Here is a 22,066-nt window from a genome sequence, read left to right on the forward strand (position 1 = left end):
ACTTATACTAATACTCTTTTCTGAATTGTTATCCCTATTCTTCATTACACATGTTTTGAGCCACTTTGGGCACAATTATGTGGGGGAAGTGGCCTACAAATGAATACAGAGAGGCAATTCTAGTCCCCCGTCCCACCAATAGCACAGAGGCAGTACAAGGAAGGTCAAGAGTCACCTTTGCTTCCAATGCACCCTTTCACCCACTCCGTCGCTGCCGCCACACTCTCTGTGCTGCTCACATCCAGAATGGTGGTTTTCAAGCGCTCTGAGGTGGCCTTGTCCAGCTGCTCTGCCCCCTTCTGCGTGAGACAGGCTGCCAGCACCCGCAGGCCCCGGGCATCCAGCTGCCTGGCAAGTAGGTTTCCAAAGCCAGAGTCACACCCCGTGATGAAGACATATTTCTCCGTCAGGTTCTCCACCGTCTGTCTCTCCTGGTACCATCGGCGAAGGAAGTAAAGCCCCAGCAGGGCAGCCAGGTAGAGCCACATGGCTGAAACCTGCAGGGAAAAAGAATTCAAGCATTAGGAAGCACACACACCCCTGGCAGGACTTGGAGGGGCAAAGGTCGAATCCGTACTCCACCACAGAGCTCAGCGGGAGATCCTTTTATGTTGCCACTGCTGAATTTCGCCTCCCTTGCAGTGTTGTTGAGGGAAAGGAGAATCTTTGCATGGTGCAATGAGCTGCTTGGAGCAGAGGCGGGCTAAAAGAATAACAGCTCTAGCAAGCTGATCAGAGGATAACTTAATGACTTGCGTGTACCTTTTGAAGTTCTGAACTTTTTATGGAAATGTTTCTGGGCCTTTAAGGGGTTCATAGGAAGAAGAAATTCAGGAAGTGAAGTTTCCTCTCTCCCCCAGCCTGAAGCTTGAGAAAAGTGTCACCTACTGAATATTAGCTTGAAATAAAGTTGTTATAAGGACATGTTAGTGGAGACAGGAAGTTACTATCATGTATAATTGAAAAGGGAAGATTCAGGTAGGTAGCCGTGTGGGTCTCACACAGTCAAAATAAAAAATAAAAAATTGTTCAGTAGCTCCTTATACACCAACTAGGTTTGTTCTGGTATAAACTTCCGTGTGTATGCACACTTCTTCAGATACACATACACATGAAAGCTTATACCAAAACAAACTTAGTTGGTCTATAAGGTGCTACTGGACAATTTTGATTTGATTTGATTTGGTTTTGAAAAGGGAAGAGACAGACCTGCGGCTGGTTAGAGGAAAGGCTCTCAGCTTCAGGTGTGCGGCAGGAAAAGCAGTACTTCCTTCTCCGGTTTACAGTTGCTTCTTATCTGCATGCTGCTGTTTTTCATACTCCACTGGCTGCAGAGGGAGCTCCTCCCTTCTGGCAAACATTGGTTTAACCCAGTTAGGTGCTGAGATTTACTACTTTCTTTAAACTAACTGTGGAATCTGTTGGTGAAGGAAACACACCAAATCCCTTCCACTGCAGAGCTCCGTGCCGCACATTCAGCCACTTTCCCCTGTGTTCTGTTCATGTATAGATAGAGCAAATAAGTCAAGTCATTTCTCTACAGCAGGAAGAAAGCCTGGGGTTGAGCGTATCTTTCTTACGGAAGCACATCCCTCCTGCTGATAGAAAGATGGGCAGAGTGCTTGCAAAATTACATTTCACCTAGAGTAGGAAGGCCCTTAGAAAGCATTGCAAATAACAAGGCCAGTGGATGTGATGGTATTCCAGCTGAACTATTTAAAATTTTAAAAGATGGTGCTGTTAAGGTGCTACACTCAATATGCCAGCAAGTTTGGAAAACTCAGCAGTGGCCAGAAGATTGGAGAAGGTCAGTCTACATCCCAATCCCAAAGAAGGGCAGTGCTAAAGAATGCTCCAACTACCGCACAATTGCACTCATTTCACACACTAGCAAGGTTATGCTTAAAATTCTTCAAGGAAGGCTCAAGCAGTATGTGGACCGAGAACTCCCAGAAGTGCAAGCTGGATTTAGAAGAGGCACGGGAACCAGAGACCAAATTGCAAACATGCGCTGGATTATGGAGAAAGCTAGAGAGTTCCAGAAAGACATATACTTCTGCTTCATTGACTATGCAAAAGCCTTTGACTGTGTCGACAGCAAACTATGGCAAGTTCTTAAAGAAATGGGAGTGCCTGATCACCTCATCTGTCTCCTGAGAAATCTCTATGTGGGACAAGAAGCTACAGTTAGAACTGGATATGGAACAACTGATTGGTTCAAAATTGGGAAAGGAGTACGACAAGGCTGTATTTTGTCTCCCTGCTTATTTAACTTATATGCAGAATTCATCATGCGAAAGGCTGGGCTGGATGAATCCCTAGCCGGAATTAAGATTGCTGGAAGAAATATCACCAACCTCAGATATGCAGATGACACAACCTTGATGGCAGAAAGTGAGGAGGAATTTAAAAACCTTTTATTGAGGGTGAAAGAGGAGAGCGCAAAATATGGTCTGAAGCTCAACATCAAAAAAACAAAGATCATGGCCAATGGTCCCATCACCTCCTGGCAAATAGAAGGGGAGGAAATGGAGGCAGTGAGAGATTTTACTTTCTTGGGCTCCATGATCACTGCAGATGGTGACAGCAGCCACGAAATTAAGAGACGCCTGCTTCTTGGGAGGAAAGCAATGGCAAACCTAGACAGCATTTTAAAAAATAGAGACATCACCTTGCCAACAAAGGTCCGTATAGTAAAAGCTATGGTTTTCCCAGTAGTGATGTATGGAAGTGAGAGCTGGACCATAAAGAAGGCTGATCGCCGAAGAATTGACGCTTTTGAATTATGGTGCTGGAGGAAACTCTTGAGAGTCCCATGGACTGCAAGAAGATCAAACGCATCCATTCTTAAGGAAATCAGCCCTGAGTGCTCCCTGGAAGGACAGATCGTGAAGCTGAGGCTCCAATACTTTGGCCACCTCATGAGAAGAGAAGACTCACTGGAAAAGACCCTGATGTTGGGAAAGATGGAGGGCACAAGGAGAAGGGGACGACAGAGGATGAGATGGTTAGACAGTGTTCTCGAAGCTACAAACATGAATCTGACCAAACTGCGGGTGGCAGTGGAAGACAGAAGTGCCTGGCGTGCTCTGGTCCATGGGGTCACGAAGAGTCGGACACGACTGAACGACTAAACAACAACAACAGAGTAGGAAGGGTGAGGCTGGACCCGGCCAGCTTGCTTTGGTGCTTGAATTCTAGTACATATATAGAGAAAGACTCCACAAATGACTTTTAAAGATATATATATATATATATATATATATATATATATATATATATATACTCTCCACCCTCCCCAGCCAAGACCGGGCTCAGGGCGGCTAACATCAGGTATAAAAACAATTGATTAAAATACAACTTAAAAACAGGATTCAAGTACAACTTAAAATGCAGCCTCATTTCAGTGGAAGCCCAGATCAAAAACTGTTTGGGGGGAGAAAACATCAAATCTTCACCTAGGCCAACTATCCAGACTGGTCCTACATGGGCCAGAAAAAAGTCAGGGAAATCCCCAAATAGGAGTTCCATCACAGAAGGAAAAGGAAAGAGGGGGAGGGGTCAGGCTGATTCCAAGCCAAAGGCCAGCAGAACAACTCTGTCTTACAAGCCCTGCGGAAAGAAATCAGATCCCGGAGGGCCCTGGTCTCATGAGACAGAGCGTTCCACCAGGCCGGAGCCAGTGTTGAAAAGGCCCTGGCCCTGGTTGAGGCCAATCTGACTTCCTTAGGGCCCGGGACCTCTAGGGTGTTGCTATTTATGGACCTTAAGGTCCTCCGCGGGGCATACCAGGAGAGGTGGTCCAGTAGGTTTCCTTTCTGCAGCTGGTGTGCAGAAAGAGGGGTTGGAATGATTTGCAACCTCTATATTAGAAATAAGATAATGAAATATTATTTTGTCAGTTCGCTTATTGTTTACATAGTGTGGATGTCAATAACTTGGAGTGCTGAAACCATTCAGAACTGAAAGGAGTGGTGAAGATCACTGCTCTTTCTTGCTTAGTACAGATCTAGGTACGTTTCAAGGATGGGGGAAGGATAACCAGAAGATTCATGTTGAAGGGAGCAGCGGGTGGGAGGGTGTGAAAAGGAAAGACCACCAGGTTGATACTGCTGGTTCTCTAAATGCCTCGCTGAAGAGAGGGACAAAAGGCTGGAAGGAGCCCCACTTCATTTTCATCTGTAACCTCTGGTACCTCTGCCCATTCCACTTGTTAGAGGGGACAAGGCAGGTTATTTTTAGGAAAGGAAAAGAACCATTTTGCTGGGCTCCGGGAATCTGTAGCCTTATTAGACTTTACCGACTGGTGGGGTCTGCGTTGCTCCTGGGAGGGAGAAAGGAAGAGTTTATTCTGCTCTCCGGATAGCAGAAAGTACTGCGTGAATCGGTTCACTGCAAGCACAAAAGCAAGAGAAATTGCATACAGTATATATATCCTCCAGGCACCCTCTCTCCCCTTCCCCAGGAATCCAGCCATGTCAGCTTATACACGTAAGTTGACATCCATGACCATAAACAGATGTTCCTGTTCCTGTTCTGTAATGGTTCTAGGGGTTGCTCGTGCGTAAGTTGCCGTTACTCCTGGCTAGGTTGCCTGGTTGAACCCTTTCTGTCTGAACAGCCTCAAGTTCCGTGGCTGCCTCAGTCGCTGGCAGAATCCGTCAGTGGGCGTTTCTTAAACCTCTTCCAGCATAGAAGCTGTTTGACGCCCAGTCTCCTCCTACTTTGCCTGCGCGGAAGTTTTCTGCGCAAAGTGGGTGTGGGCAGCGGAGTACTCGTGCCCTCTCCGCTGGTCTCCGGCGAAGAGTCTTGGAGCCACCTCTCCAATTCCTCCATCTGCCCCCCTTCTCCACTGGTGTTACGCTGATTTCCTTCCCCAGCAGATGGGCTACCTCTCTCCCTACTGGGACCCTCTCCACCATCCCTCTGGAGCCCCCTCTCTGCCTCCAGCTCCGATGGCAGTTCCCTGACATGTTCCTATACTCTTATCTTGGGGCAAGAAGGTCAGCAACTCTAAGAAAACTCCTGGCACTGTTCCCGGGTCTTTTGTCAGACCTGACAAGTTCTGTGCGTCAGTGTGGTCAGGGTGTAAGATAAGACCCAGATGTGCCATCCCTGCTCCACTTTGGAACTGACAAGGCCATTCATTAAGCGTCAAAGAGAGCTTTGTTTGTACTGCTGGGTTCCTGTTATACATTTGCTCAAGGGCTCAAGTTAATGGTTTTTACCCTTGGAGAAGGAAAAATGGGGATTTTGCGGCCCGTTTCAGACTGACTGCACAGTCAGATTTTAGATTTGGGAAACCCATTCCTTCAAATCGGAAGCCAAAGACACAAAGCGAGATAGTTGCAACTGGGTTCCTCCAACCAAAGAGAAAGGAAGAAGCCTGCCTACAAGAGACTGCCACTTGGTTGGGTTACATACGGGTACATGGGTAAGGGGTGCAAACGGAAGAGACACAGGTGCAAACGACGTGACACTTGACAGGCACGGTGGGTGTAAAGGAGTCCTGGGCAAAAAAAACCAGGAGACCACAGCCAAAGCATTGGGGGCAAAGGAGGGAAATTTTGCACCCCTTAGGAGCACTGCTTTTTTACCCACCCACCCACCCACCCACCCCCGCTGCCTCAATAAAGCACCCTCCTGGGACTCTTTTTTTTAATGTGGTGTTCCTTCTGCTCTTTGACAAAGGAGGAGCCAGGAGTTGGAAGACAACGATCGACCCACCACCAGCAGCACTTTTGGAGTGTAGGAATACCGAGGACGACAGGAGGTTGAATGCAGGTGAGCTGGGCAGGAGCAAGCTGGCAAGCAAGCTCCAAAACAGCTGCCGGCTAGTTCCGCAGAGGCTCCTTTTATTAGCAGAAGTCAACAACTGGAAACAGTAGTGAAACCACTTTGAACATGACGTATTTCCATCTAAGCACATTTCCGGCGTTATCAAATACACGTGTTAGCAGGTGTTTCCCTGAAATGTTTTCCCCGATACTTGATTACATCTGTGTCCGCGGTCATGCTCCAGCCAAGCGTTATGTCTAGTAACCAAATCTGTGAGAGGACAAACGGCCAGGGGGGAAGCCTGTTTTCTAGCCAAGAGGCAAGAATTCAGGGAGCGTGAGCGCAAGGCTCCTTGGCACACTGTTGCATGCCGGGTGAAAGGTGTGCCTCAGCACAAGCCAAGCGTTACCACCCCACGGAGCAAGTGCCCGCTTTGCAGGAGGAACCCATTGATCCGTTTAGTTCGCCTTCCTAGCGCAACAAGCCTCGTTCCGCTTCTCTCTCCCTTTTGATCCAGCTCCTCTCACCCCGCGCTCCCACTGCCATCGCTCCTGCCATCCCAGTATACACAAGGCTCAGTTTGGCAACGCCACGCGTTGGGTCGGAGAGGAGCACTTCTCCTCCTGGAAAGAAGTTTCCGTGCTCCGGTTCCTCCAGCAAGCGTGCTCCCAGGGCGCATGGAGCCGCAGCAGGAGGGGAACTTTGGGCGCCACGGCCACTTTCCTTGCAAACTTTATTCCCTTGGGGGAAACACCCCGAGCCCCCCTGCCCCCAGCAGCCTGACTCCATCAGGTCAAAGGGAGCACCAGCGACAGCCTCTGGAGACCCGGCCCAGGAACGTAGCTAGGGGGGTGCGGCGCATCTGGGCTTTGGCATCACTTGGGGCTCAGGCATGCTGCCCGTAAAAGTAAGCGCCGCCTGGGCTGGTCACACCTGTAGACCACACCTGACAAGCTGGAACTGTAAACATTCTGTGATGATTCGTATTTTTGAGATGGAGGTTTTTGAGATGTCTTCCCCACTTTACTTGGGAAGTGCATGTAGCTCAGGTTTGTGTGATTTTTTTTTAAAATAATGTTTATTGCTTTTCCAACAGTTACAAAGAAACAATAATAATAAGATAAAAAAGAAAAAAGAAAAAAAGAAAGAGAAAAAAACAATACAATACAAAAACAAATTAAAAAACATCAAACACATCTTCATCAGTTTCAACATCGTATCTTTCATTCACTTATTTCCACGACCTCCTCACGCCTCCCTTTTTGTATTCCACTTCTATTATTTCAGCAATTCCTTTCCATCTTCCTCTGTTTTCTATCCTATAATCATCTTAATGCTTTCTAACCTTAATTTTCCCTTAAATACTCTATTAATCTATTTACACTTAATTCCTTATAACATTTCTACTAAAGCCATGTTACTTCATTCCAACATTTTTCTAGCATTCATAGTTTTACAATATTTCTATAAATAGTATTTAAAAAATTTTCCAATCTTCTTCCACCGACTCTTCTCCCTGGTCCCGGATTCTGCCAGTCCTTTCTGCCCATTCCATATAGTCCATCAACCTTCTTCATATTTAAAGAAGAACTTTACTTTGTCCTCTACTGATCTTATTTTTATTTTCCTTCTTTTAAAACTGAAAGATAGTCCTTGGGGGAATTTCCACCTGAAGATGATTTTATTCCTTCTCAGCAGGGCAACAATAACTCCATAGTTGGGCCGAGGATCCAAAAGATATTTCAAGGCATCTTTAGAGATTTTAGAGGTTTCCACTGTTGACTGTTGTACTTCCAGGTTCTTCTGGTAATACCAACCCAAAATTCTATCTCTCTCTCTTCTTTAGCATGAAGAGTGATCAAACAGTCTCTTTGAGCCAAGTCCAAATCCAGAGGTTCAGCAAAGTCCTGTATGGGAAAATCTATCAAGCTTTCCCTCTCCAATTCAACTAGGGCTTCAATCCTCAAATTCATCTGTTTTTCTTTAAATTCACTCATAGCAAGCGTCACTCTTTGTTCCTCAAAATGCCACTGCAGGGCTGAGACACTCTTTCTCTCCAGTCGTACTACTTCGAATTCATCCGCAACAACTTCCTCCCTGACTCCGTCCGCAGTTTGCCATGTCAGAGTAGATTCCTGTATCAATTTCTGAATAGTTTCTGTATTAGTATTAACCTTTTGTCCCAGACTGTTGATACTTTCTGTATTTAAGTCAATTTTAATAGTTGTAGCATCAACTTTTGCTTTTATCACATCTGTTTTTCTGTTTAGCTGTACCAATGAATCATTTATTTTATTTAATACATCCACTAAAACTTCTTCTGTTGTCATTCCTCTTGGTTTTGATTGTGCTGATGGAGAGGCAAAAACAAGAACATTTGCCATAACACTTAAAGGATTCAAGGTCAGTCCCAGAGTCTCACGATTTTTATCTTGCAGCTGGAAAATCCCTTATCCTAGCTCTTACAAAACATCCAGTTTCAAAGACTTCCACTTGAGGGAATCATTTTCTTTTTGTATTAGCCATAATGTCTTCTTTTAAACAAAGTTCCAACAATCCAAAGTTAGTTTCAGTTTTCAGATACTTTTACTCCTTTTTTCAGTTACTTTTTACTCCTCTTTAAAAGCAGCCAAAGACAGTAGAAACAATGTATCTCTCTTATTTAGGCAGCTGTCAAAGAACGTTCTAAGCACTATCAATACACATTCCAAAAGACGTCAGTTCTACTAGCAGCCCGTTTCCAGGATCAGAGCGGCGATATTTTAACTCTCCTCACTCTCCTCCTGCAGGCATACTCAGTCCACAGCTTCCCCTCCCCCCTCTTCTCCTGCCTCCAAGGGGGGTTTAATATTCTTTACGATGGAAATTTGTTCTTTTACAAAGGGCTTTCCAAGGCTTCAGCTTGCAGCCTCATTGCTTCAGTCTATTTACAAAAGGGGGAGGCGGACTTCCTGTTTTGAACCTCCCCCGTTTCGATGCCAGATTAGACGTTTTAAAAATCCAATTTTTCCCGATTAAGCTCTACTCACGGGTAGTTACTTTAGAATCAAATTGTCCACAGGAAAAGGTCGGCGCTCTCCAACAACAGCTAAGCGGCTTCACTCCGTGAAAGAAGCAGACGATTTGAAACACCGTGCCACTCACCCCACGTCGCTCTGGATCCCCGAAACCAGGTTTGCCCGCGAGTAGGGGAGGCGCAAAAGGTGCCCGCTGAATCCCACGCTCACAGGCTTCTCCCGCCTGTGATTTTTAATGGGTCTCCACCTTCGCCGTGGTGGCCAGACCCAAATTTCCATGGGGCAAATTCCTCCCGATCAGAGGAATTCAGCCATTGCCGGAGGCGCCTCCCCCCGGAAGTCCCAGGTTTGTGTGATTTTATCACCCACCCCCAAGTTCACAGTGGAAGAGTCTCCCTTGGGAGGTTGTGGACTCTCCTTCCTTGGAGATTGTTAAGCAGAGGTTGGATGGGCATCTGTCATGGATGCTTTAGCTGAGATTCCTGCATTGCAGGGGGTTGGACTCCATGGCCCCTGGGGTACCAGCAGTGGAAGACAGGAGTGCCTGGCATGCTCTGGTCTATGGGGTCACGAAGAGTCGGACATGACTAAACGACTAAACAATAACAATTTAGTCTGAAGTCCCATGTATTTTTTTCCTGGGTAAATGAGTGGTAAAGCATTGCAGTTTCAGCTGCATCAGAGAATAGTTCAGAATAATAATAATAATAAATCACTTCTTCTTAAGGTACAGATGACCAAATCTGCCTCTCATTAGGATCCTAAAAGATGCAATTAGACTTGTATTCCATCCACAGCTTGTTGGCTCATTTGGACAACTGTGTAATGCCCAATGGTTATGCCTCCCCAACAATCACCCAGCCCTGGTAATCCTGATGCAGCAGCGAGTTCTTTGGATCTCAAACTTTTAGGCAGTAGAAGCAAGCTTTATTAACTACTGTCATAATAAGCAAAGAAACAGCAACAGGTGCTAATATACAATTAAAGTACAGTCATACCTTGGTTGCCAAACACTTTGGAACTTATACATTTCGGCTCCTGAACAACCGAAAACAGGAATGATTTTCAAACGTCCGGTGCGGCTTCCGATTGGTTTCTGAATGTTTTGGAAGTCGAACGGACTTCCGTTCGACTTCCAAGGTACAACTGTATATGAAAGAATACTCAAAGATAAAGTTGTGAAGCTGGCTCAGCTATCCGTCATTTTTGACGGAGACATTCCAGTAACCGGTGACGGCACCCCTCTTTCTCAGGCCAAATTATGCTTGGCACTTTACCTGGTCAGTCCAAACTGGAATCCCAATTGATTGCTGCAGTTGGGGCCTTTTATAGCGTCCTGGAGCAGCTTTCCACCGTTTCTGTAGCAAGTGCTTTATGCTGTCGTCCTTTTTCCCATCCACTTCTAAGGGCACCTCCTTCGATTTCACACTTTGAAGTCAGAGCATGAGTTCAAGGTAGCCTTCCACTCATATTCCTCCTTATCTCTGCAGCTGGTTCAGAGCAAGGACACTCCCTTCTTTCCCATGCCGGCAGCTGCATCCCTTATCTCAGCCACCATATAGAGAAATACAGTATAAGCGAAACTGAAAACAGGAACACCATCTACTGGCTTCCCCCCTGGAAATATAACTGTAAAGCTTTTTCTTCAAAGCAATTCATACTGCTTGCAAAAGTTTGTTTGTTGCATTTTCTATTTTGCATAAACAAGCATCCACAGATTGTTGGCTCATTTCTTCAAAGCAATCTATACTGCTTGAGCAGGTTTGGGCTGAATGCAGCTCGCCACGAAGTCAACGATGGACGTTGGAAAGTAAGAGGCAGGAATGTACAAGAACTTTGCATCCCAGCCTGCAGAGTAGCGAGTGCGAGGGGAGCAGGATGTCAGGGCATGTTCTATGCAGTCAGTGACCAGGTGAAGCTTTCTGCTGGCAATGTTAAGGGCATATTGGGGAATTTTGCAATCTGTGTGTGATAAATATGAAACAAAACAGAAGTTAGTGCTGTAAATGTAGGAGGTAACCTAAATCTTTTGGGAGCTCAATGGACTGGTTGGCGTCTAGATACCTCTGCCTAGAAGAACTAAATCAAAGCAGATGCATCTGGAACTATTTTGGAGGCTTCAAAACAGAACACATTCTCAAAAGATTTAAATCTACAATGGATGAACCTGTCCATTTTGGTTTCTCTCACTTTCAATATCTCCAAAATCTTTTAGTTTGGTTCTCCTCATTTCAGTTTATGACTTTTGAAAGTCATCAGCATTTCAGTTTTTGCAATACAGTGGTACCTCGGTTTAAAAACTTAATCCGTTCCGGAAGCCTGTTCTTAAACCCAAACCGTTCTTAAACCGAGGTGTGCTTTCCCTAATGAGACTTCCCACCGCCGCTGCCCTTCCCCCATTCTTAGACCAAGGTAAAGTTCTCAAACCAAGACACTATTTCCGGTTTTGTGAAATTTGTAAACCAAATTGTCAGAGCTGGCTCCTGGTCCCAGCTCACAAAGGACCAACGCTAGCCGGTAGTAAAGTATCAAAGTCTTTATTGAAGAATAGTTTCCATTTCCAAGCCTCAGCGTCCCAGCTCTACGTCTGGAGTCTAGACCGGCGAAGCTCCGTCTGAGTCTCCGCCCCCTGTACACCAGTTTAAGACTCTAATCTTACTCCACCTCTTCCTTCTCTCTCTCTTCCTCTGGGTCCTACTACCCCCCGGGGTCTCCTCCCTCCTGGACTCTTCCGACGCAGACGTTGACCCCTCTGACTCCTCCCCCTCTCTTCGGCGGGCTTTAGGACCTGGCTCCCTACCCGGGCTGCCCACCGTGCCGCCCTCCTGTACATTTGAACTTGGCGCGCGCGCGTGTTTAACTTTCCTGATGACCATTTCCTCGCTCCCTGACGAGGGTGTGGTCACTCCTGCCTCACGTTCTCCCGCTGCCCGCGCGCCACCTGATCCCGATGCCTGGGACTCCTCCCCCCTACTGCACCCTGGGGGGGACGCTGGTCCTGATTTCCAGCTGCTACTCTCTGAGACCCCTCTGGCCCCTTCTTCCCGAGGTGTCCCCCTGGGCACTCCCCTTGCCCTGACTATGAGGGCCCCTTTCTGTGAATCCTCCGAGTCACTGGAGAGACTCAGAGACCTCGGATTGCTGTCATCGCTGACATTTCCTTCGGACTCCTCCCCCTCGCTCTCCATTTCCTCCCTCTCCTGTGACTCTGCTCCTGAACCCCTGACATCCATCCCCCCCTCGAAGCCCCCCCTTCCCCCCTCCCCCTCCTCCGGCGGGGGTGCTGGGTGCTCCGTCGTTGTGGGGGTGAATGGCGGATACAGTTCGTCCCCCGTGGCGTGCATCCAGCCGGATAAGTCCGGCTCGTCCTCCTTGTCTTCGCCGACCTCGATCTCCTCTGCTTCCATCTCCGTGCCGCCATGCTCGAACCCAACGTCCTCCCCCAGCACGTCCATGTCCATCTCGCCCTCGGTCCCCTCTGGGTCCGTTGCCTGCCAAGGACCCCCCAGCCACCTCCTGCTCCACCGCTCCTCTCCTCGATCGTCCCACCAAAACGAGCGGTCTGAGGCAAACCCCGAGGGCGAGCCCTCCGGGGAACGTGTTTCTATTGCCGGTTCCTCGTCCGAGGTGAACCCCTGGAATGTGCTGGTTGAAAGCGTGGGTGTGAAAAGCCAGTCGTCGAAATACTCGGCTGGCATGGGCCTGTGTGGGAACAAGGCATGAAACTCCTCCTTGAGAAGAGGCTCGTTCAGGGCATAGTCCGGCACCCAACGGTTGGCGCTGGCCGGGGTACCTTCACTGGCGAGAAAATATTCTACTCCCTCTTCCCCCCATCTCGAGTCTAAAATCTCTGTGACCTGGTTGATGGGCTCCCTTCTTGGCGACTCCCTCCTTGGGGGGGTCTCCCTATACGGGTCTGGTGCCGTGCCCTGCGCCTGAAATCGGTGAGGTGCTTTGTAGGGCGTGAGCACCGACCTATGGAATACTGGGTGCATTCTGGATCCCTCCGGAAGTGTCAACCGGAAGGCCACCGGATTGATCTGTGCCTCAACTTGGTAAGGTCCTAGCTGCTTATGTCCGAGTTTCTTCTTCGCTAATGATCTGGTCGGCACTGCGTGGGCCGCTAACCACACCCAGTCTCCCACCTGTATGTCCTCCCCGACCCTTCTGTGCTTGTCAGCCTGCAGTTTGTATGCGTGCTTTGCAAGCTCTAACTGCCTCCTAAGCTGTTCGTGAACCTCCTGCAATTCTGCCGCTAAGACTTCCGCTGCCTGTGGCTCCCCCTCCCCCAGTCTCTCTAATCCCGGGAAGGTTCTGGGATGCCTCCCGTTGTTGGCGAAGAACGGTGTCACCCCCGTGGACACGTGCTTCGTGTTGTTGTAGGCGAACTCAGCGAGCGGCAGGTAGTCCACCCATGTTGTCGGCTGCTGATTTGCATAGCATCTCAGGTACTGCTGCATGATGGCGTTGACGCGCTCCGCTTGTCCGTTGGTCTGCGGGTGTCTCGCCGACGCTAGGTTGATCTTGACGTTCAGGAAACCCATCAGCTTCTGCCAGAAGTTCGAAATGAACTGGCGCCCCCTGTCGGACAAGATAGACCGTGGCAGACCGTGCACCCTGAAGACGTGGTCTATGAACAGTTTGGCGGTCTGTTCCGCCGTGGCCACCTTCGCGCATGGAATGAAGTGGGCCATTTTAGTGAACATGTCCACCACCACTAGCACTGCCGTTTTACCCCTTGAGCTGGGTAAATCCGTGACAAAGTCCAGGGCCACCCTCTCCCACGGTTCGCTCGGTGTCTGCAGCGGTTCGAGCAGTCCCGCCGGAGGTTTGTGCACTGACTTGGCCCTTTGGCAGGTGTCGCACCTCGAGACGTACTCCGCGACTTCCCCCCTCATCTTGGGCCACCAAAAATCTCTGGCAACTAGTTCTGCCGTCTTCTCCTTGCCAAAGTGCCCGGCGGTGGGTGCGTCGTGCAACTGCTGCAGTACTTTCGCACGGAGGTCGTCTCCCGGTACATAGAGTGCTCCTCTGCGGATGAGCAATCCGTCCCGTATTTGGAACTCGTCGTCCTTCACCGTGCCCTTGTGCACCTCCTCCATCTTGGCTTGTGCGAAGGGGTCCTCCTGCAGTGCCCGACGGACCGCCTCCAGGTCCACGGTTGCTGAAGCGCACGCCCACGCTTTCGGTGCGAAAATGTGCTTGGCCGCTGCTGGTGCCGCCTCTTCGAGGTATTGCGGCTTTCTGGACAGTGCATCTGCCATGATGTTGTTGTCGCCTGGGATGTACTCTATCCTGAAGTCGAAATCCGCAAAGAACTCCGCCCATCTGATGTGCCGCTGGTTCAGGAACCTTGCCGTGCGCCAGTACTCCAGGTTCTTATGATCCGTGCGAACCTGCACTGTGTGTTTGGCTCCGATGAGGAAGTGCCGCCACGCCTTGAATGCTGCATGAATGGCCAGCAACTCCCTGTCCCAGATGGTGTAGTTCTGCTCTGACTTGCTGAGCTTCCTAGAGTAGAAGGCACACGGTCTCCAGTCCCCCCGCGGGTCCTGCTGCAACAGTACTGCGCCCACTGCTCTGTCTGAGGCGTCCGTTTCAACTCTCATCGGTCTGCCGGGATTCACATGTAGTAGCTGCTCTTCGGACGAGAAGAGACGCTTAAGGTTCTGGAAGGACTGCTCCGCTTGCTCCGTCCAGATGAATTTCTTCTTCTTGGAGCTGAGCGTGTCGGTAATGGCCGCTGTCTGCATCGCGAACCCCTTGATGAACTTGCGGTAAAAGTTGGCGAAACCCACAAACCGCTGGACCTCCTTCCGATTGCGCGGGCTCTTCCAGTCCAACACTGCGCGAACCTTGGCGCTGTCCATGGCGAGCCCCTTGTCCGACAACTTGTAGCCCAGGAAATCCACCTCCTTCCTGTCGAACTGGCACTTCTCCAGCTTGGCGTACAGCCGATGCTCCTGCAGTCTCTGCAGAACCTCCTTGACGTCTCTCTCGTGGGTCTCCTCTGATTCTGAGAATATCAGGATGTCGTCCAAGAAGCAGACGCATTTCTTGTAGAGGAGACCCGCCAGGACGTGATGCATGAAGGCTTGAAAACAGTGAGAGCCATTTTGTAATCCAAAAGGCATAACTCTGTATTCATAAGTGCCCAGGGGCGTGAACATGGCAGTCTTCCACTCGTCTCCCTCCCGTATGCGAATCAGGTTGTACGCCCCTCGCAGATCCAACTTAGTGAAAACGCGTCCCTTCCTCACCGTTGCGAGCAGGTCATCTATTTTGGGCATAGGAAAGGCTGTGGGCTTGGTCTTGGAATTTAAGAGCCTGAAATCAACTACAAGCCTCTTTTGGGGCGTGTCCTTTTTCTTCACAAAGAATACCGGACTGCCCCCCACTGCCTTCGACTCCCGGATGAAACCGCGCTTCAAGTTGAGGTCTATGAACTCCCTGAGTTCCTGCAGCTCGTCTTCAGACATGGAATACAGTTTCCCGGTTGGCAGCGTCGCCCCTGGCAGGAGGTCAATCTTGCAGTCATAGGGCCTGTGGGGAGGCAGCTTGTCTGCTTCCTTCTCGCAGAAAACCTCCAAAAACGCTGCGTACTTGCGTGGCACTGCTTGCAGCGTGCCTAATTGTAGCTGCGGGTCTTCCCCTCCCTCTTCCGGGCTAGGAAGGATGCAATGTTCCGCGCAATAGGAGGAGCCGAAGGTCAGTTGGCGCTGGTACCACGCCAGTGCTGGGCTATGCCTGTGCAGCCAACTCATACCCAAGACTACCGGCGTGTCTGACAGGTGGGTGACATTGAAGCTGATGACTTCTTGGTGATTTCCAATCCGCATCACCATTGGCTGCGTTTGTTGCACCACCTGCCCCCCTAACAAGTCTCTGCCATCCACCGTGACAACTTTCAGGGGCAGCGTGGCTGGTAGTAGCGGTATATTGTGCTGCTGAATGAAATCCAGTCCTATAAAGTCGGCGTTGCTGCCGGAGTCAATGGTGATCGGCACTTCCAGAGTGCGTCCATTGGGCAGCTGGAGAGACGCTGTAAGCTGCACCACTGGTTTGGGTGGGAGGGGGTCTGTGGGCTGCAAAATTGCTGGGGATTGCTTCATTGACTTGTCTGGCTGGACCCCAGTGCCTCTTCCTCCAGCCAGACTCCGTCGTTTAACTGTTGCGGTGTTCTCTGTTGAGTTGTTTCTGTGACTGTTGCCGAGGCTGCAGTGTGCTTGTGGAGCCTCTGGGGACACTCTTTCGCCATGTGCTGAGCACTGTCGCAGATGTAGCACTTCCTGTTCCCTCTAGGAGGCTTCGTTTTGACTGCTCCCGGGGTTAGGGCTCTGGTAGCTGACTGAGCCCTGGCACCTCCGATCTCCATCGGTTCTTCTCCCCCTCCCTGCGAGGGTGTGGAGTGCGCACGCGCTGCTTCTTTGGGAGAGAAGGGAGGTGCTCTGGCTGGTGCCCTTCCCCAACGTCCTTCTTCTCTGTTCCAAGGACGTTCCTCCAGATGCACCCCGATTTCCAGCGCCCTCTGGACTACTTGCTGGGTGCTCCTTGGTCTCTCCCCCCTTCCAATCTCCGCTTTTACATCTGCATTCAAGCCCTCCCAAAAGAGGTCTCTCACTGGCGCAGAATCTTTTTCCCATCCCAGTGCATGAACTAGTCCGAAAAAGCGTGCATGGTACTGCCTCACACTGGCTCTGCCTTGTTTAAGTCCGTGTATGTCTCTCCTGGCAATATCGATGTCTATCTTTGATAAAAAACACGAATCCATTGCTTTAATGAAAGCCTTCGCATCTTGGAGCGCCGGATCATTATCTCTCCATAAATTCCTCAGCCACGTTTTGGCCTCCCCATGCAAATGGGACAAGATAAACCCCACTTTCTCTCTCTCATCTCTAAAGTCTTTTCCTAGCAGATCCAGCGCAAACAGCAGGTCTGCTCTGAAGTTGGGGTACTGCTGTAAACTCCCGTCGAAATGAGATACAAGGCTGCCTCCCCTTCTCCCCAAGCCAATGCCCTCTGCTTTGGGTCCCGGTTGCCCCTGTTTAGAAAGCACGTCCAACCTGACTTGGAGATCCCGGCAGGCGTTAACCATTTCCTCCTCCCTTTTCCTGGATGCAAGTACCTCCGTGCTGAGTTGTGTCACAGCTTCTTGCAGGGCTGCTAGTTGCTCTTCCGTAGTCATCTTGCCTGAGTTTTGTGAGCTCTGGAAGCACCCCTCCTCTGCCCTCGCTGCGTCGACTCACGTGGCGAGGTTCTTGGTGCCAAAACTTTTTGAGACGGAGCTTACTGTCAGAGCTGGCTCCTGGTCCCAGCTCACAAAGGACCAACGCTAGCCGGTAGTAAAGTATCAAAGTCTTTATTGAAGAATAGTTTCCATTTCCAAGCCTCAGCGTCCCAGCTCTACGTCTGGAGTCTAGACCGGCGAAGCTCCGTCTGAGTCTCCGCCCCCTGTACACCAGTTTAAGACTCTAATCTTACTCCACCTCTTCCTTCTCTCTCTCTTCCTCTGGGTCCTACTACCCCCCGGGGTCTCCTCCCTCCTGGACTCTTCCGACGCAGACGTTGACCCCTCTGACTCCTCCCCCTCTCTTCGGCGGGCTTTAGGACCTGGCTCCCTACCCGGGCTGCCCACCGTGCCGCCCTCCTGTACATTTGAACTTGGCGCGCGCGCGTGTTTAACTTTCCTGATGACCATTTCCTCGCTCCCTGACGAGGGTGTGGTCACTCCTGCCTCACGTTCTCCCGCTGCCCGCGCGCCACCTGATCCCGATGCCTGGGACTCCTCCCCCCTACTGCACTCTGGGGGGGACGCTGGTCCGGATTTCCAGCTGCTACTCTCTGAGTCCCCTCTGGCCCCTTCTTCCCGAGGTGTCCCCCTGGGCACTCCCCTTGCCCTGACTATGGGGGCCCCTTTCTGTGAATCCTCCGAGTCACTGGAGAGACTCAGAGACCTCGGATTGCTGTCATCGCTGACATTTCCTTCGGACTCCTCCCCCTCGCTCTCCATTTCCTCCCTCTCCTGTGACTCTGCTCCTGAACCCCTGACACAAATGATTCTTAAACCGGTCTGTACTTAAACTGAGGTACCACTGTATACAAATTTTGGCAAACGTTATTTCCTTGCATAGTGATTTTTTTTTATTGTGATCAATTTGCTTAGTGCATTTTGGTATATTATGTACACATAGTTGTTCTGTACACATAGTTGTTCATAGTTGTCTTTGTACACATAGTTGGTCTGCAGAACTTGTTGCTAAATTTAGAGGAGTTTGAATTCCTAAGCAGAGCTATGTATTGGTTAATGTATTGCTTCTTGAAGTGTGAATTGGGTAAGTTTGCAGGAAAATGCAAACCCTGCTGAAATCCCCTCCACGTCTACTCACAGTTCTCCAAGTACTGTTCCCCATAGACTTCTTTTATGTCAGACGGCACTCGGTTCCATACTGTCTTTAAATTCTCTACTGCTTGTGTGAAAATGATTGTTTGGAAACCACCAGGTTCAATAATGCTGACTTGGATTCCAAAAGGATAGAGCTCTCGCCTGAAATGCAGAGGAAGAAACATCATTGAGTCATAGGTCAGGAATGCAGGTCAGGAACTTGGGTCCATGGATAGGAACATCTTTCTTTTAAAAAAAAAGAAAATTGAGGAGAAAGAAAAGATGGGAAGCAAGGAGCCTTTTCTGCCAGGGCTGCTTCCCACCCTCCTTTCTGCAGCCTCTTCCATCTCTGCCCACTCTCCTTGTTAAGAGAGAGAAGGCAGGTCACTTGCATCAAAGGAACAAGACCCTGTTCTTTGGGTTCTGGGACCCCGTGTTCTAAAACAGGAGCAATTAAGGGTTTTACCAAACCTCCTTTGTGCAGAAGAACATTACAGTGCAAACAACCCTGAGAAGATGCCACACAGAATTTCTCTACAAATGCTACACATTCATGGCTTAGTTGTCGGCAACCATGTATTAATTTTATGATAACAAAACAACAACAATCATCACAATCAAAAATTTAAACCATAAAATTTGATTGACTTCCCTCCACTCCCCCTCCTGGTTCCATTATTTTATACAGATTCATGCATGTCCATAAAATCTTATATTCTTAATCCCATTTTAAAACCTTATTCATCTTATTACAAGTGACTTTTAGAAGTTCAATTAATGAAGAAACCTATACACAAAGCTTACAAAGTATGCATTAAACATTACCCCGTAAAAAAAAATAAAAATCTGTTGTGGTTCTAGGGATTGCTTGTGCGTAAATTGCCTTCACTCGTGGTGGTCTGGCATGGCTGAACCCTTCCTGACAGAGCAGCCTCTATCTCGTGGCTGCCTCAGTCGCTGGCAGAATCCGTCAGTGGGCGTTTCTTAAACCTTCTCCAACATAAGAACTCCTTTACTCCCAGTCTCCTCCCTCTCTCCCTGCGCGACAACTTTCTGCGCAATGTGGGAGCTGGCAAGGGAGCACTGGTTCCTTCTCCGCTTGTCTCTTGCGCAGAGTCCTGGAGCCACCTCTCCACTTCCTCTATCTCCTCCCCTTCTCCACTGGTGCTACGCTGATTTCCTTCCCCAGCTTGCGGGCTACTCCTCCTTCTGCTGGAAGCTTCTCTGCCATCATCCTGGAGCCTTCTCAGCTCCTACTCCTCCTCCGATGGCAGTTCCCTGACAAAATCCATGTCCTTTCTTTCTTGGGTTTCAAATTATCTAATATGTCCTGCATAGTTCATTAATTTATTTTGCCAATATTCTTTATTTTCTTTGGCGGTGACTTCTTGCTCCTGCAGTGGTACCTCGAGTTACAAACGCCTCAGGTTACAAATGCTTCAGGTTACAAACTCTGCTAATCTGGAAGAGTTACCTCGAGTTGAGAACTTTGCCCAAGGATGAGAACGGAAATCATGTGCTGGCGGCGCAGAGGCCCCATTAGCGAAAGCACGCCTCTAGTTAAGAACAGTTTCAGGTTAAGAACGGACCTCTGGAACAAATTAAGTTCGTAACTAGAGGAACCACGGTATAGGGATGGGTTGGTCTTGGCCTGGCGTCCCCTCTCCAGTGCAGGAACAGAGTATTTTGCTCAATAAATCCATTAAGTCCTGTGCCTTCCAAAATTATAGTGTCTGTTTTTTTTAACAAAAAACATTTTCCACATTCTCTTCGAATCTTTATATGTCACTTCCCAGGTCTTCTTAATAACTTTACATTGCCACCACATATAGTAGCCTCTCATACCTTTTGCCCTCCCTTCCTGTTTTGTCTCCATCACAGTCAAATCCTCCCAAATCCATTCACACAATGTGCCATTTTTGTTATGAACCACCCTTACTTTCCCTTGCATTTTCCTTGAACCTCCCACCTCAGCCCTTCCCACCTCAGTGGTTTGTACATTCACCACTTTAAATTGTCTCACAGCCTCTGAGAGTAAATTAGTATTTTCCACGGTCTGTCCGCCAAAACACAGAAACCTGGATGTTGGCATCCATGCATCTCAAAAGAGAATGGAGTGTTAACAGTGACCTCCCTGCTACGTGAGCCTGGGCAGTGCATATGTGCAGATAACTGCTCAGTCCCACACCTTGATAATTAAGTGGTATGTAAATAGTTGGCAAAAGCACACACTTTCCAACATGGTAATCAACATTTCTATAAAGCATGTTGGGCCCGAACTGAAGATTTATTGCTTTTCCGTCCAGCTTACGCTTCCATTGCACCAGCTTTTCAAGGGCAGCCCCGGGAGAAAGCAATTAGCAGATGCACAGCTTTGGTCTGTTTGAGAAAGACATTAAATCAAGTCCAGACAGCTTCTCTGTTCTAGAAGGATTTGAAGCCTCCTTGCTGAGCAGATTGACAGCAAATGCTATATCTGGTCTGTTCCACTGGGGAAAAAAACAGCAAACTTCCTAGAGCTGACTGAAAGACTTCAGCTTGTAAAGGGCTTGCTGACTGTCCTTTACAAAACTAGTCTCCATAGGACTTCTTACTCCTGCACAATCATTCATCCTGAATTTCTGATGCAGTTGCTCAATTTTGCCTTTCTGGCTGAGCAAGAAACTTCCATCTTGTGCCCTGACAATATCTACGCCTAGATACGTCTTGACAGCTCCAAGCTGCTTGAGCTTGAACCGTTTACCAAGCTCCCTAGCAAACTTTTCTGCCTGTTTACCTGTCTCTGAGAAGTACATCAAATCATCTACAAAAATCTGCACAAATTCCTGTGTTGCACCTGATCCTTTCAGACAGGCAACTGTCAGCAACACTTCTTCTGAAACCTAGCTCTTCCAAGGCTTTATTCATGCACATATTCCAGTTTCTGGCAGATTGACGTAACCCATAGATGGATTTGTGCAATCGCCACACAATGCCTTGCCTCATGATCTCAAACCCTGGAGGAGGAAGCATGTACAGCTCCTCCTGGAGATCTGAGTTCAGGTAGGCAACATCCACATCAAAGTGGTTTACCTGCCAACCTCTCTGTGCCACGATGGATAGAAGCATCCTAAGCGTCTCACATCTTGAGGTGGGCGAATACACCTCCGTGAAGTGAATTCCCTTCCTTTGAGTGAATCCACGAGCCACTAATCTAGCTTTATACTGTGGTTCTCCAGCGTCAGTGGGTTTAAGGCGATAAACCCATCTGCAACTCACAGCTTGTTTGCCCGGTGGCAACTCTGTGAGCAAGAACACACCTAGATTTTCCATGGATCTCATCTCCTTGTGCATTGCCTCATGACACTTGCTGGCTTCTTCCTGAGGAAAATTCTGAATATCCTCGAAGGATTCACGTTCACACCTGGCTACACCCACCCAGACACCTGCAGCTTCAAAACGATCAGGAGGCTTCCCCTTGGTTGACCTCACTGACCTCCTCAGTGTGAACCCTGGTGTTCCTTCTGACTCACTGGGTCCTACTAAATCATCTTCAACTTCAGTTCCCCCTCTGACCTTCTGCGCCTTTTGGGCCTTACAGCTGGTCCAGCAGGTGAGGAAGGCTCACTCTTTGCCTCAGACTTGACAGTTGCTGGAGGAGGTTTCTAGGTTCCCCCCTCTGAGGGATCCTGAGCTGTCCCTGCCTTGGACTCTGTTCCTGTGGTCGACTCCGTTGCTCTGGACTTCGGTCCCCAGCAACAAGTTCCTCTTCCTCCTCACCATCTGAGTCATAGAACTGCTGCAAAAGCACATCTGGATTAGCATGAAGACGTGACCACCCAGCCTGTTCACAGAACTCAGCACTATTGCTGATCACCAACCTTGACTGGTTTCCACTTGGGTACGCAAA

The 22,066-nt window shown here is 49.0% G+C and overlaps 2 protein-coding genes across 6 annotated transcripts in view; both read right to left on the minus strand.

Annotated features, from left to right (window-relative positions):
* Positions 1-22,066, minus strand: part of LOC310671609 (retinol dehydrogenase 7-like) — a 38,787-nt gene that overhangs the window by 4,418 nt on the left and 12,303 nt on the right. The window contains exons 1-3 of one of the 3 annotated variants that reach the window (XM_083427949.1): positions 9,794-9,913; positions 3,790-3,861; positions 176-497 (exon numbers count right to left, since the gene is read on the minus strand). In XM_083427949.1, the coding sequence (XP_083284075.1) occupies positions 176-488 (313 nt within the window). In that variant the 5' untranslated portion in view covers positions 489-497; positions 3,790-3,861; positions 9,794-9,913. Of the gene's footprint in view, positions 1-175; positions 498-1,209; positions 1,364-3,789; positions 3,862-9,793; positions 9,914-22,066 lie in introns of those variants that run through there. The other 2 variants (XM_083427948.1, XM_083427947.1) reach the window with 2 other exon arrangements.
* The window catches only part of LOC310671615 (retinol dehydrogenase 7-like), a 30,240-nt gene continuing 17,874 nt past the window's right edge, over positions 9,701-22,066 (minus strand). For all 3 annotated transcript variants that reach the window (XM_083427960.1, XM_083427962.1, XM_083427961.1), the window contains 2 exons: positions 18,182-18,339; positions 9,701-10,757 (listed from right to left, as the gene is read on the minus strand). In XM_083427960.1, the coding sequence (XP_083284086.1) occupies positions 10,540-10,757; positions 18,182-18,339 (376 nt within the window). In that variant the 3' untranslated portion in view covers positions 9,701-10,539. The remainder of the gene's footprint in view (positions 10,758-18,181; positions 18,340-22,066) is intronic.

Source organism: Podarcis tiliguerta (genome assembly GCF_965153285.1).
Source record: "Podarcis tiliguerta genome assembly, chromosome: 2".
In the NCBI taxonomy this organism is placed as follows: Eukaryota; Metazoa; Chordata; class Lepidosauria; order Squamata; family Lacertidae; genus Podarcis; species Podarcis tiliguerta.